At 39.6% G+C, this 12,928-nt stretch overlaps 1 protein-coding gene across 4 annotated transcripts; it reads left to right on the forward strand.

Annotated features, from left to right (window-relative positions):
• The first annotated feature begins 5,806 nt into the window (after window positions 1-5,806).
• irx6a (iroquois homeobox 6a) lies at window positions 5,807-10,989 on the forward strand. Of its 4 annotated transcripts, none has more exons than XR_013094346.1 (7): window positions 5,807-6,194; window positions 7,290-7,565; window positions 8,318-8,427; window positions 8,661-8,953; window positions 9,087-9,764; window positions 9,997-10,188; window positions 10,428-10,989. XR_013094346.1 is itself a non-coding variant. In XM_004539669.3 (7 exons), exons 1-6 carry the CDS (start codon window positions 6,129-6,131, stop codon window positions 10,101-10,103), a joined length of 1,530 nt encoding a protein of 509 aa, XP_004539726.2. In that variant the 5' UTR covers window positions 5,807-6,128; the 3' UTR covers window positions 10,104-10,108; window positions 10,428-10,989. The 4 variants fall into 4 exon arrangements, 3 of the variants coding, with proteins under 3 accessions (XP_004539726.2, XP_004539728.2, XP_004539729.2); XM_004539669.3 differs by having other exon boundaries at window positions 9,997-10,108; XM_004539671.3 differs by having other exon boundaries at window positions 7,340-7,565; window positions 9,997-10,108.
• Window positions 10,990-12,928: the final 1,939 nt, after the last annotated feature.

Genomic DNA, 12,928 nt, shown 5'->3' on the forward strand with positions numbered 1-12,928 from the left:
TATTTGTATTGGCACCATTTTGCAGTAAACCAGACTGAACCAGGACCAGATGGGGCTGGGCCTTTTTAGTCTCCATGTGGTGCAACACTAGCTCAGCAGACACACTCAACGAAGAGCTCTGTCTTTGTACTGAGGAGTGTTTCAATATTTATACCACGTTTCATCACTTCCCCCACTTCTAGGTCTGTTTATGTATATATGTGATGGATTACAGCACGGACAGATAAAACCATAATGAATATATTGCAGCCATTTTGCTATTATATCGTAATATTTTTTTCACAAATTTTAATTGTTTACATTGAATGCATCCTAACCCAGACCATGATTTATATGTGTTTGGCTACTTCAACAACAAGATAATACAATAATGTTGAAATCAATTTGGACAAGATTCCCTGCTGAGGATGTATGGCCATACATGAGAGAAAAGATGCCAACACATAGCATGACTGGTCCAGCGCTGACAGCAGTGGCTGTACTGCGGCCGGTAATTGGACTGACAGTAATAGGAACTGTCTTTCAGTCTCCGTGGGCCCTAGCAATAGGCCACAATGCTGCTGTGGATTTAGCAGCTGCAGTCAGATGGAAACCATGTAACAGCAGTTTACCCTGTCTTCCCTTTTCTTCCTACATTTGAACGCTGACATGATCATTTATGAGTTGAGTGAATTTCATGGCCCTTGGGCCCTTGATTCCTGGTCACACGCCAACATGCGATTTTAGAATACACGATTGTCAATGAGAAAATGAGCCCTCCATTCATCATTCCTGAAGAGTTTCTTTTTCTTTCCTTTTCTTCTTTTTTTGAAGATACATGTATTTACCCGGCAGCAGCACTTTGCTGCTGCTGGCCCTCTGCCTTGAGGGAAGGTTCGGTTAGAAGTCAGCACCCATCTCAACGAAGACCACACATACACGCACATGGGCATGATAGCAAGGTGTTAGCATAGAAATACTCCATATTATCAGTGGCTGAAGTGACATTTGTGATCATGACTATTTTCAAATTTCAAAGTTAATACACAAGAAAGCACAGATGTCGTATTGTTGCCATAGCATGCAGCAACATGGATACACAACACTTGCGAACAAGAGTTCACATGGACAAAAAGCCTAAGGCCTCCACATAAAAGCTGACACGAGGAAACATACACCATATGACTGACCTACAGCCTGCTTGTATACTCAAACATAGACCTCCTGATACCACGTGGAGAAAATAGATACTAATATTTCCCACTCTGTCCTTCTCTCTCCCTCGCTCTCTGCCTATCTCTCTCTCTCTCTTGCACACGTCTACACTCACACAAACTGTGTAACAAGGCTCTCTCTCCATAAGCAGTTATTTCCCAGAGTTACTGCCAGGACTCCCTCTCTCACTCAGTGACAAGCAACAAATCCCTGACACCACCACTGATGATAGCTTTACAGTAGAGCCTCAAGGGGACTCTGCCAGCCAGCACACACAAACAACACACATGCCTGCATATCCACACACTCCTTCTCTCTCACTCACTCACATATTGCATCCCGTGAGCCTCAGGGGCCTCTGAGACACAGGGCTCCCAACAAAAAAATTCAGAGGTTTTGTTTGACTTAAACATCTGAATACAAGCGATCAGCGTGGCAGTGGTACAAATGCAACACAAATTATGCTTGTCCATTCATGTACAGATTTAAATTCTTAAAAAAAAAACAAACGACTATATGTGTAATTATAATCTTTCAAAATATATTTTGTTTTTAAACCCAAGGTACCAATCAAACTGTACCATACCACAGTGAGTGGCACTACTTATACAGTAATCAACGTTGTACTGTCATCACATGCAATTATCCTTTTCTTCTCTAGACCAGATTGATTTATTGAGACAATTGTCATGATGTTACACTCACCCTATGCCGTTCTTTCTCTGTTTGATGAAGCTTTAATGACTCCCTGTGCACACTGTAATTACTCGTCAACCCTGGAGATGTTTGTTTTAGTGTTAACCGACCACTGCTGTGACCATATCCTCCATGGGTCTATTATTTCTCATTACAATATTTATTACTTTTCCATCCATTTGGGTAATTTAACAATATTAATAATGGTTTTCATGGGGTACATTTGTGTGTATGCACTATATGTGTGTGTATGCAATAATTCCAGATCACAAGTGCCTTGGATTTATTGGCATATACCAATTTGGCTTTAATGAGATCACACACCTCCAGGTAGGTGCTGCTTCATCCTCTGCTTAACTCAGGGTTCTTCCTCCATCTCTCTGTCTGTCTGCCCTTATTACCATTTCATACACCCCTCTACCTCCACCACTACAGCCCCCAACCCCTCCTCCATCCTTCTCCTCCTCATCTGATGAAAAACCAGAAAGGCTTTGTGTGGTTCATTAAGTCAGCATAGGAAATGTATTAAGTAGGAGAAGAGGGCTGGGAGCTATTGAGTGTTGACTTAACCTTTAGAGTTTTTTTTTTTTCCCAGTCGGTGATGCTTCTAATGGAGAATGCGTGTATTACTCAGTCTCATTAGTAACCACTTGGATCTGTCAGAACAAGATATAATGGAGCTTTGGGCTTGCTTATTGTTAAATAACGTGAGTGAATGAGCGTGAATGCCTTTGTCTGCTAGTAGTTAAATGTCCTGTTATATGACCAGTCAGGTCAAATGGTATGTCTACAAATTGCAACTGCCAGACTGTTTCAAGAAGTGACTTTGTTTTCCGTTGTTGTTGTTGTTTTGTTTTGTTGACAAAAACATCTATACCTGCATGATGCATAAACCCGGTAAGCATTTTATTTGTTCTGTACTATATTGGGAGTATTGGTTCTGTTGTTTCTTGACCCTCACGACTGTACTCCAGAATAGATTATGTTAATTTTAACACCATCATTCTGGGTCTGAATTAAACCCAGTGCTTGTGGACAAGGACAGGGGACTGAACATATAGACAGCTTACAAAGAAGCCGAAGAAAAACGGGTTTTTGATGTAAGAAGTTGCTTTTGTATCCCTACTATAGGTTTAACACTTCACCTTAAAATATATTTATGGAAAAAAGAATGAAATCTAAGAAATGACAGATGATAAAGGATAGAAACACTGTTACTATAACAGCATTTTAACTGCTAAAAAACTCTTGTTACCATGCGATTGCTAGGTAATCCAGACAGAAGAGTATAAAGAAATGGCCCAACATTTGGTTGTCACACAATTTAGAAGGAAGGGCACTGTGGCCAGTCTGCCATTGCAATTAGCATTCATTTTGGCTTTATTCAATGAGATCTACACTGACTACTAGGCATGCATTATGCATGAGACTGTCCATATGCACTAAGGCCATCATGCATGCCCTTGTAGAAACGCAATGACCACTGGCATGCAATTACATTTAACTTGTGCACGTTCTCTTATGTGCTCATTCTTCTCATTCTGGTTGTACAGGCTAAAATTGTGCATTCTCCTTATATACATTGTGATATTCGTCAGTAGTGAGGTAAAAATTATACATTTTACAAATTGATAACATCTGTTAGTCAAATCCTTATAAGTGTCCAGTTAAAACTATCTACAAATAAAACCTGGTATTCAGGAGGGGTTTTTTTTCCAGACAAACATAAGGCTTAAGTATTCTTTTAGATCTGTAGTTTTCTGATCATGATAAAAGTATATATATAAATATGGTTAGAGTAAGGAATATAAACAAGAATCTGCAAGTACGATTGCACTGACTTGTGCTCTACTACAGAGTAACTTGTATCCTTTATTAATTGCTTCCTCTATCCCTGATGATGACTGATTAAAAATAAATACATAAAAATGATGGCGGTGGAGTAGCAACAACTTTTTGGCTGCCTGTAGAAGTTGGGAAAACCTAACCTAATCTAACCTTCTAACATTTAATAAAACATTTCAAAACATCTAAAAATTGTACTGCCAAAAAGCTGAAAATATGGCTGTTTTACATATCTCTGTAAAAGCAGGCTGTCTGGATCTATAAGCATTGCTCACTCATCTGATTCATACCTCACTGTTTCATCAAAAATAATAAAACACTGTCATAATGGCCATTTCCTTTTTCTTCTTCCTCTGCAGTTTATCATGTCAAGAACGTAATGGAAATGGTGTTATGATATTGTGAAGTTCGTATATGTATTTGTTTTTTTAAATTGCTCGTTCAGTTCCCTTTTCTGTGAATTTTGACTCAAGAGAAAGAAATGAACACAAGTGACCCTGTGAGATGATGCTGAATTTGATGTAAATAATGATAAAATAAAATTTTGCAAAATATGATTTTAACAGGGGAAATAATAGCGGACTATGGTTTGTTATCCAATAAGTTTTTGCTGTAGCTTAGTGGCCTTTCAGAAGAAACGGGCACTTGTGTGGACAAAAGGCATCGTTTCTAAGACTTACTGTTGCCCGTGGGTGTTTAAAACGGCATTTCTCAAAGCCTGGACCGTGACAACTCCGACCATTTTATCTCTATGAAGAATCTCTAACAGGAGATCTTAATTTCCAGCACGTGGCTCTTTAGCGCCCCTTGGAGAGAAAGTCCGTAATCGCAGATGCGTCTCCTGGGGAGTCAAAGCCATTCATCAGCCAGGGAAATTAAAGGCACTGGAAAATTTGGCTCAAGGTATCAGTCGTGACAGCGGGAAACTTACACTTCTCTAGACAAGCAGAAATGGGCAGATCATATGACTCAGTTAGACCGATCACCTCTGTCACTGCCAACGCAAAAGTGGCGAGTGTAGAAGAGAAATAAACAGATCTCTTACCTACCGGTAACATCTCAACACACGAAAAGAGGGTAAAGCTTGTTTATGTTTATGGGAGAGAGTGAGACAACTGGTAATGGCTGAGCTCCTAATCTAATAAGGCTTAAAATTATTTCTAGTTTCATTCACTGTGAGGCAGCATCATTCCTTACCCATCTTTCAAGTGAGCATCATTCAATTAAAATGCAATTCTCGTCGCCCCATGCACGGATATTTAATTAGACTGGGGAGCACGGCTTCCAATGTCTTTTTTTCTAGCATAGCTCTTCGGATTTCACCTCTAAGGCATATTTTCACTCTGTTACTCGTTGGTTAAACAAGGGCATGTATCCATTTGTTAATTGATACAATTACGCATTACGCGTAATGGTCACGTAGGTCTCCAGGCGCGCATCAATCACTGGTCTATTGACCTGCCAAAAACCCCTCTAACCGTTCCTACTGGGACTGCCCCTCTCTCTAATAGAGAAAGATAGAAACATCATCGTCATTAACTCTGGGATGGACCTCTGGCCAAAGAGCCAGAAGCGAACAAAGGTCGAGATTTAAAAAAAAAAAAGTATTAGAGGTCCAGCCATCTATAGCTGTGATACACTGTAAATAATACAAAGCGTTTTAGGTATCAGTTTTATCTAAGCAGACAATAGTGCAGACTTTTCTAGTTTAGGCAACATGTGTTATTTCTATTTGTCTAGATAAAGTAAAAAAGTAATGAAATATCTCACAAGACACCCTAAACATCCCCGGTGTTTCTCTCTCTCTCTTTTCTAGTTTATTTAACTTCACAAAGGGTTTCCATATTGCATTGTTACAATTCAATAATAATGAACAGTGGTGCAATTTTCCGAGACTTTACCTCAGAAAATCGGTAAAGAATTCTATTACAAAAGCGAAACAAGGCTGTGTACAGTGCACCTTAAGAAAACCCTGTGTTGGACGTGATTGGCAAAGACATTATTCTATCCTTGGTACCCTGCCGTTCCGGGATTACAGTGACGTCACGCTGATACCCTTGCATGGATGAATGCTAAAGAACTATAGAGCCACAAATAATAGCACAAGCAGAGTCCATATCTTGGAAGACTTACGTTATCCTTTAAGCCTCCTTCAGCTAACACAACAACAATTTTTTTTTGCACTTAATGACGCTTAATTTCATTTCTTATTGGGTCCTTGGGGGGATTATTCATTCATATAAAACAATCTGCAGCTGGTGTCAGCCTAAAGTCTCCCTCCTATGAGTGAAGTCATCTATTATTGAGCGAAAGGCCGTGCGTGGAAATGTGTGTAAGACGGTGGATTTGAAGTAGAATTGGTTGCAATCGATCAAGGGTGAAGAATATTCCTGATGGTAACAAAAGAAGCAGCTATGTCTTTCTCGCAATTTGGATATCCCTACAATGCAACTTCACAGGTAAGACACTTTGCTTTTCATTTACCCTAAATATAGTGTATACAGAAACAAGACTAAATTCATATTTTTCCTTTATTTCACCAATAAGAAGGCGTTTAGTTTTTTGAGAAACATAAACGAAAGAGTGACTGCTTTGACAGTATTGACAGCTATTTTCGCGTGGAGCTTTTGTTGTTGAACCAAATATCGATACACACACACCCGTGTCCAATTACACTGAATTATGAATGAACTCACGTGTTTTTCTGATGACAATAGAGATGAATGTCACCTATCGCACACTATGAGGTGTAATTGGGCTGTTAAGCATGCTGTACACATAAGCAAACTTTCTGATGGAGTTGTTTTGACATGTAAGATTGGAGTATTTTCAAAGGCTTAAATCTTTATTAAACCGCTTTATTTACCTTTTTAATAAATTCTTATTGCTCCAAATGACAAGTTCGAAGAAGTTCAGGTCGATGAGGGGACAGAAGTTACTCCTGAAAAAGTTAACAGACAACTTCTCCGAGGACAACATTTTGACTTTTGGCAGAACGTAAACGTCAGATCGTTGCATTAACACTGATATTGGGACTTTGCTGCAACTGCATTTTGTTTATTTATACGGAAACATTTTTTTTTTTTTTAAATTCGGTGATAAAATGAAGCAGGTCACTTTTTCTTGTTCATCTTCATATCCGAAAACAACTATTTATGTCTTTTACATTCGCACGCAGTTTAAAGTAGTGAATTAAAACTGTTATTAAATTGTGGGGAGAAAAAAAGAAGACAATGACATTTTATATCTTATCGTTTTATTTTTCCCTGCGACCTACTTTCTATCATTTCACGGATTCTCTGAAAAGTGACTTACCTTGAATTAAGGCAGGTCACAAGTAAAGGCAACGACACCTGAATCGTGATCATTCAAGAGCAGCAAACGAAATCAGCTCACAATTACCGGTTGCTTTAACATTTTAAGATACTAAAGCAACTAGACTAAGGCTAAGATTTTTGCAGAGCATAGCCCAGTCACTTCAGAGTTGTCACAGACATCCACATGAGAGATGAAACAGCCAGTGACCATGTCTATCCACAATTCTCTTCATGCAGTTTTTCGTGTCGGCAAACCCCAGTACGACTTGCTGCGATTCGATTTCCAGGTCGGTCTCTGACGGGACAGGCAGCTCCCAGACTGCCGCTGCCGCCGCCGCTGCCTCCTTTTGCTGCCCGTCCTACGAGAACCGGCTCTTGGCAAGCAGCCGGACGGAGCTGAACGCAGCGCTGGGGATGTACAGCTCTCCCTACGCCGCAGCGGCCGCAGCCAGCCAGAACTACGCCAACTACTTCCCCTACAGCACCGACCCATCCGCTATCTACTCCACTCTGGTGGGCTCATTTGATGCGCAAAAGGGGGAGGGGGGGTCTCAGGCTGATCGATCAGCTAGGTTTATCAATTTATCTCACACTGCAAACATATCCGTCTCGATAAGTCTTTTAATCCAACGGCAGCTCTTGTCGCACTTCCCCTTCAAAGCAGCAAAAGAACGAGGAAAAAGAGACAGGTGAACGAGTCAAAGAGTCAAAAACGATTGATTTGAACAACATTTACTGTTAATTTAAAGTTAAACCCCCTTTTTGTGTTTTGTTTTAAAATATTGCCACTCGTTTCTGTAATTTTGGGGGTGGGGGGCATCAGATTCTTCAACTAGTAGAGCAAATTGTTTACTTTAAAAAAAGTAGAAGTTTGAGTTGTTGCAGTGCAGCTGAAACTTTTCTTTCTATTTCCGTCTATATTTAAAAAAAATAATTAAAGTTGACTGTCTATTTAAGTATTTTGCATTATGTCTAAAACAATATTGAACTAATATTATTAAAAAATGTTAACAACACTTGTTTTTGGACATCACATCATACTTCAAACACAATGAAAATACATATGTGACAAATCGATGTCATGTATGGGAAATCTTTTCTGCCTCTAATAACTCATAGTTTGAATCATTTGCTTGTTATTTATTAGCATGGAACTAAGATACTTTATACATGAAATAACTTTCAGATATCTTCAGAATGCTAACATATTTAATCTAAACTTTCAGAATGTTTATAATGTATAACAACCGCCTTCTCTTTTACAGAATCCACAGTATGACATTAAGGACAGCACAGGCACTTTACACTCTGGCATTACTCAAACTGCTGCGTACTATCCTTATGATCACTCACTGGGACAGTATCAATATGACAGGTAAGTTTTACATCATTAAAAACAACCATTCAATGGTGACACATTTAGATCTGAGGTCTGAGTCTAACTCTATAGTGGAACCTGGATCTGGTGAAACTGTATACATTTCAAACAACAGAGAGTAACAATAGAGGATACCTGAATTAGTAGTCTACTATATAATTTACCCTCTGCACTAATGGTGACTCTTTCCCTGGCTAAATGCGTGTGTGTGTATGTGTGTGTATTTCCAGGTACGGGACAGTAGATTTTAATGGCACAGCCAGAAGAAAGAACGCTACACGTGAAACCACCAGCACTCTGAAAACATGGTTGTATGAGCACCGCAAAAACCCCTACCCCACCAAGGGAGAGAAGATCATGTTAGCCATCATCACCAAAATGACACTCACTCAAGTATCCACCTGGTTCGCCAATGCCAGGAGAAGGCTTAAAAAGGAAAACAAGATGACCTGGTCACCAAAGAATAAGGCGAATGATGACAGGAAGGATGACCTTAAGAGTGAGCAAGACGGTGTTACCAAAGGTAATGATTTGCATTTTTTTTCTTGTTGGTAAAAAATGGTTTTCAAAGTTTAAAAATTATTTAATTGAATGTATTTATTATTTTTCCATGACAAACAGCATATTAAGAATATAAAACCTGTTCTTTCATGTAGATTCTAATGATTGCAAGGATGAAAAGGATTTACATCTGAGTGATCTGGAGGATATGGATGACGATGACTGTGACAAGCTGGACAGTGACTGTGAAAAGGTGGCATCGGATGAGCACGACCTCCAGAGGACCATGGCAGGATCTGGAGCACCTCAAAAAAGAGACTGCAGCTCCGAACTACACCTGAGTTTAACTAACAGCTTTCACTCTTTCCCTTGTGCCATCAAGAATGTCACCACCCTTCCTCCTCTCCCGGCTGACTTCCTGGATCCTGTAGTGTCCAAAGCACCCTCCTCAACCAGCCCAGCCGCAGGAACTGTGTCCTTGTCGCACTATGAAGCTTCAGATAAGCCACGGATTTGGTCTCTGGCTCGGACGGCAGCTTCGGGGGTCATTCTGAGCCCTCAGCAGCATGGCTCTGAACTGAGGACAGGAAACTCAACCGGAGACTGCCAGCTACAGAGCACCAGACTTATCGGGGCTCCCACTGGACAATGTGCAGGCATTAGAGGCCTTCATGAATCTAGCAGTGTCACCAATGTTGAGAGCCCCTTTTCAGAGGGCTCGTCCTTGCACTCAAAGGTCTATGGCACTAGCAGCTATGGTCCCAAGAGCCTCCAACTTCACTGTTCATCCTATGCTGCACTCCCAGACACATGTCAGTACTCCACCATTGAAGGTATGTCTATCTTTTACCTGCTGAGTTTCACATAACAGATAACATTGATGTTTGTCTTTTCATAATGAGCCACAAGCATACTGTTTTGAACACATTAATGTACACAAATAAAGCAAAACTTTCCATTTTTGTGTTCACAAACACAATTTATGAGTTACAAAGTGGTGAGGGACTTTCTGCCAACTTGTGCTTGAGGTAAGCTTCTTAGATGTGTTTTCACTTGGGTGTGCAGGATTCTCCAGTGGCAAAGCCGAGACACAGTCATCTGACCTCAGTGAAACCTGTGGGACCATGCAGGGTGACAAGGTCACTGCTTTCAGACCAGTGATGAAGAGGTGAAGCAGGTGAGAGTCTGCACTGAAGTGGAAAAAAATCAGTGAAGTCATGACACACACATACAGCTTTTCACACAGAAAGAGAAGAGGCAAGTAAAAACATCAAACACTCACAAGAATGCAGTTACTCTTTCTCTTTTTGTTTATATGTTGCTTATTTTTATTTTATTTTTTCTATCAGATTAGTGTCAAATATCATTCATAAACTTGGTCAAAAGTATGTCAGTTCTTCTTATGCTCAACTTCTCTTTGGAAATGTTTCATACCATAAAGTTTTTTTCCTTCTATTTTGTGCGTTTATTTCAATCCCTGCTGTTCTTCCTCCTAGATCGCTGGAAATATACCACAGTAACTATTGGGACATTTATTATGCACTAAATGACACACCGGCCAACTAGCGGCCTCAGAATGACACATGGGAACTACCTGGCGCTGCTGCAGTGTGAGCTGTCAAACTGTGGACGTGGCTATCATTTTGCACAACATTGTTTTTATGGTGTTAAAGACTTTATGCAAAAAATCTAGATGCAAATGTGTGAGACTGGCCGAATAAAAAAACGGCCGAATTTGTGTATGGCAATCGTGTAGTGTAGCAAACTTATTTATTTCTTTACGTATTTATTATTTTGTTATGTCGTCTGTTGGCTAATTATTTACCGTGTTTATTGATTGACTTTGTATCTCTTTTGAATATTTTGTTACAATTGTCTGTGGCTTCGTGTCATTTTGCCAGATGTAAAAAGAGAAAAGCTTGTCGGACTCAAAGCTGGCTATGAACGACTGGATCCGCTGTGGACTTGGAAATATGTTTTGTCCCTGTGTTAAAATGTGAGCTTCTCCTGTGTTTGCCATTCATGACATCTTTTCTAACAATACATTTTTTCCCAAGAGCTTTCGTTTTCTGTGCCGTGATTATTTATACAGCTTAACATCCAATCAGGCAATTAAAAAACATTTGCGTGTGCGGGTTTGATCAAAGTTTATCATCTTGACTCGATGTATAAAGCCGCTGCGCTGATGGAAGGTCATAATTCAGAGGAGGACGTGAGTGAAATCCACAAGTTGTGGAAGAAAGGGGACATCATCTCTCTATTGTCAGCATCTAATCAGAAGTGGCATCAAACACTTTGTTACTGTTCAGGCTAAGCAACGAGGGAGGAACATAGAATGAATGCTGCTTTGTCCCTTGTGAAGCGAGCCTCTGCACTAACTTACCATTGTGTTAATTAAAAGGTCATTTGTAGGATCAAACCCGGCAGAGAAATTCACATGGTCCCTCAAAGTCCCTTTGATTTGGATGTTTTGCCTATAGACCGTCTCGTTATGGCTTAACTCTTCTGCCTCTTGTACAGACAGCGGTATTAAGATGATCACTGTAGTGTATGATCCGTGTTGACGGTCCGAAAAAAGTTTTTTTTTGTTTTTGTTTTTTTTAATCTTCCTATTTCAAACTTTTAAAATCAAATACTTCTGTAGTAAAAGACGTAAGGTGCTGTGCGTATTTATTTTGCGCGTTACTCTTCCGAACAATGTTAAGAAATATTCAGCGTTACAATTCGAAAACGTGTTTTTTCTATGGAGACCACTCTAGAATAGTCTGAGATTAAGGAGAAAACGCATTTTAAATGATTCATATAGTTGTTTCAAATTTGCGAAACGCGTTTATCTGTAATATTACGTTGCAATTTCCTTCAGCGAAGTGAAAGAAGTTTTATTTTGTTTTGTTTCTGAGTTAATCTCCTGTCTTAATTCCTGAAAATCGTTATTACATGAGCAGGAAGAGATTTAGATATGACTGAATTTAATTCTATACCACCAGCGAAATAATACCTGTAGACCAAATAGCCTACAGTCCCGTCATTTGAGGTAGTACTTGTCGGATTATGCTTGTAATAAAAGTCTTTTCCGTATTAAGGCAATTCGGGCTCAGTTCATAGGCGCTGTGGTCACCCCATTTGTCCTTGGCCAATGGCGTAGCTGTCTGTAAATCCAGGAAAGTCTACATGATGAGGATGAGGAAGGTCAGGAATAATAACTTAGGCCTATTTAAAGTTTTTTTTCCAGTTCAATTTCCCTGCTCTGTGTTAATCTGACAGCCAATAAATGATTTGGCTGAAGTGAAAGCCAAAAACAAATATATTTCTATAGGCTTTAATATTTCTAGAAGATTTTAAATACAGACAAAGCTCCTTAAAGATCTGAGACCACTACAGCTGACCCACCAAAAAAGAAAAATAAAGGGGAAGCATGAAACTAACCACTGACATCCTTAAAAACTGAACATCACATACTTTCTACCAATGGTCACATATAATAGATCACATATGCATCCCGTAGGAGCTATATGAAATTCAGTGTAAACTTTATGTAAAGTTTTTTGAGCCAAGTTTTTTGAGCCAAGTTGCAAGTTGCAAGTTGCAAGTTGCAAGTTGCACTTCTTTAGGCTGACAACTGTAATACAAGACGTGTCAAGCTGCTAACAACTTCTCAACAGTAACAGTAACAGGACGATGCTCGCGATGGATTGCATTTACATTCAGAATGTAGGGTATGACATCAAATATTTACAATCACTTTTAATTAAACCATAGGCCGCAAAGGAAAGTGGCCTTATTCTACTGAAGGTAATGATACATGTGTGGTTGGATTAACAGCATGGCAATCTACCTGGTGGGGATAGATAATGGCCATTATGGGTTTATATAGCAGCATATGCCTGAAGCAGCTAACAGGTCAATTAGTCTGTCCTATACATAGAGTTTTACATATGGTGAAAGCAGCTGCACAGAGGAGATGCAGTCAAGGCATACATCAGCCAGCTGTAAATGG

The sequence above is a fragment of the Maylandia zebra genome, linkage group LG1, assembly GCF_041146795.1.
Source record: "Maylandia zebra isolate NMK-2024a linkage group LG1, Mzebra_GT3a, whole genome shotgun sequence".
In the NCBI taxonomy this organism is placed as follows: Eukaryota; Metazoa; Chordata; class Actinopteri; order Cichliformes; family Cichlidae; genus Maylandia; species Maylandia zebra.